Below are 2,913 nucleotides of genomic sequence, written 5' to 3'. Positions count from 1 at the left end.
CCTCTTCCCACTTCACAACTAGAGACTTAACTCTTTTCTTTGTTTCCATGCTCAGTATCATCCTGATCCCCAGCTACGCTGCCATGCAGAGCTGTGCTTCCTGGACTGGATCTCTTCTTGGCAGCTGTACCCTGGGCAGGAATGCCGGGTCACTTGGTTCCTGTCCTGGAGCCCCTGTCCCAACTGTGCCTGGCATGTGGCTACCTTCCTGAAGAGTAACAGACATGTGCATTTGAATATCTTTGCCGCCCGAATCTATGACTACCAGGCAGGATATGAAGAAGGACTATGCTCACTATGGGATGCAGGGGCTCACATCAGCATCATGACTTACGAAGGTCAGAGTGGAACAATGAGGAGAGGGCAGTAGCCTGGGAAAGGGAGCTGCCAGAAGGAAAAGGCAGGATTTGGAGTTCCACATGGAAAAGTATGTTCTCTGTGGGCCGAACAAGACTTGGGAGTCTGTCTAGTGGAAGAGAGAACTCAGGGTAGGAGACGTGGTCCAGAGGATGGGAGGGTGGTCAGAAGTAGAAGAAGAACTTGAAGACTTCCAGAAAGAACGTGATTTGGGTGGATCCAATTCCAATTAGAAGAAAGGATTTGGGTTTGGTTATTGCTGTTGTTGTTGTTAAGTGCTGTTGAATCAGTTCCAGCTCATAGCAACCCTATATAGGATTTCCCAGGCTCTATATCTTTGAGGTAGTAGAAAGCTTCATCTTTCTTCCATGGAACAGCTGATGGGCTCAAAGCACTAACCTTGTGGTTTGCAGTCCAATGCTTATCCTAGGTTTGGTGGAGGAGCTAAATCCTTCTTGGAGGGACCAACATGCAAATTCTGATGTAAAAGACCTATCCCTAAGAATTGCACACCCTTGTTGCTCTTGAATGGTTAGAGCCTGACTATCCTTCCTTTCTCTTGTTTCAGACTTTGTGTACTGCTGGAGAACCTTTGTGAACAGCAATCTGAGACGTTTTATTCCCTGGCCCAACCTAAAAGAAAACAGTCAAATCATATCAGAAAGACTTGAAGGCATTCTCCGGGAAGGGGTATCTTCCTCTCCCTAGAAATTTCCCTTCCCCTCCATTCAGAGGCTCCTCTTGATTCCCTGCTCCCTCTAGAGGCAACTAGCACATTCCTTTTTTTTTTCCATTTAAAACAAGAAGTTTATTTAAACAACAAGATGCTTGACTTTAAGAGAAAACTATCACGGATTCATTTCTTTTAGAGGAATTGACCCCTACTTAAAGACAGATTGCCCTACATGTAAAAGCTACATACAAAAAAGTTAAAAAATTGTCCTTGGTTTTACAATGATAAATGAAAAACATTAAAATTCTCTAATTGAACAAGGTATGCAAGGAGTTTTTATGTTGTTGTTTTTTGTTAAACAATGAGAGCAAAAGAACTTCCTGGAATATAAAGATCAGAGCTGAATGAGCATGCCACAATGGAGAAAAGGAGGATTTTCACAGAACCAGTATTTTCCCCCATCTCATCTCCACTTCATATCGGTCAAAATATATCATTGGCCATTTTAGTAAAAAAGAAGAAGAAAAAAACCCAAAAACCTCAAAACAAACAGAACAAAAAATGCAATATGCTTGTGCACATGCACCCGTTACTTTATGTACAATAAAGGAATGGGGACGGGGAAATGAAAGAATAGAGAAAACTATATTGTAGTAGTCAGGATGTGGTGGAACCAAATTGTGGTTTTCTAATTGAAAATATATTCTTGGTCAGTAGGAACAGAGTTCTGGAGTAAAGTAGCAGGCTCCTTTGAGAAGATACCTCCTGTCTGCTGCTGGAACACATCAATTGTATCTTCATCCTCCATTTCCAACTGTGCAGGTGTATCTGTTTCATTGATTGGCTGCCCGTCAATTCAGAATCTGATCTGCCTCAATGATAAACCCTGTCGTTCACAATAGGCTTTCACTAGTTTACTAAGTGGTGTGTGCCTCTTAATCTTAAACTGCACCACAGAACCATCCTGCCCCGCCACCTTCAAATTAATATGATCATTGTTCTCAGTCTTGACTCCTTCCTTGGATTTCTCTTCTGCCATGGCGAGGCCAGAGTCTCATCAGCTGCCGCTGCACAAACAAGGTACCAGGTCCGCACCGAACAAGCACACAAGCCTAGCACATTCCTTTTAAAGTCTTTGAAAGTCAATCTGCTTTTCTCCCTACTGACCTTCCTTTAAGGTGCTCTGGTGTAGCTGTGGATCAAGAGTTGGGCTGCTAACTGCAACCACGGCAGTTCAAACCCACCAGCCACTCAACAGCAGATAGAAGAGGCTGTTATTCTAAGGATTCTCACTCTCAGAAACCCTAAGGAACAGTTCTACTCTGTCCTGTAGGCTTCTTTGAATCAGAATGGACTTGATGACAGTTTGGTTTGTTTTTTGGTACTTCCTTTCTTTTCTCTCTCATTTCACTGTCTCCCAGGTCCTTCTCTGCTTCTTCTTTCAGACTTCCCTACTTATCTAAAAAAAAAATTTCCCTATCATCCTAGGTGGGTGGGGAATAGAAGAAAAGAAAATAGACTTCAGTATTTCTTTCAGAGGCAGGGGGTCTCTGTTGACCAGTGGAAGACATCCTCTTCTTTCCAGAAGAAAAAATACTCTGATTGTCATAATCAAAACAGCACTAAAATGCAAGGAGTTCAGAATGAATGAATTCTCTTAAAACATCATGGGAAAGGCATGAAGTGACTGGCTTACAAGCTTTCAAGATGTAATCTAGACCCAGAAGGCATGGGGGAAGGTAGACTCTCCACTGAGTAGTATCCAATCTATCTAGGCGGGGCTGTTGAAAGGAAATGCGGATAGGTCTCTTGTGATACAATAGTGAATAATTGTTATCAGGACTGATTGTGAGGGTTGGAAATGTAAAAGTAGATGTTTTGTA

The 2,913-nt window shown here is 42.5% G+C and overlaps 1 protein-coding gene across 1 annotated transcript in view; it reads left to right on the top strand.

The window, feature by feature from the left end:
- Positions 1-2,913, top strand: part of LOC102826897 — a 96,738-nt gene that overhangs the window by 36,738 nt on the left and 57,087 nt on the right. The window contains exons 2-3 of the mRNA XM_006865264.1: positions 56-338; positions 926-1,047. Coding sequence (XP_006865326.1) covers positions 56-338; positions 926-1,047 — 405 coding nt within the window. The remainder of the gene's footprint in view (positions 1-55; positions 339-925; positions 1,048-2,913) is intronic.

Source organism: Chrysochloris asiatica, unplaced genomic scaffold (assembly GCF_000296735.1).
Source record: "Chrysochloris asiatica unplaced genomic scaffold, ChrAsi1.0 scaffold00076, whole genome shotgun sequence".
Classification (NCBI taxonomy): Eukaryota; Metazoa; Chordata; class Mammalia; order Afrosoricida; family Chrysochloridae; genus Chrysochloris; species Chrysochloris asiatica.
The sequence above is the reverse complement of the archived record's forward strand: the minus strand, read 5'-3'. Positions and strand labels throughout refer to the sequence as shown.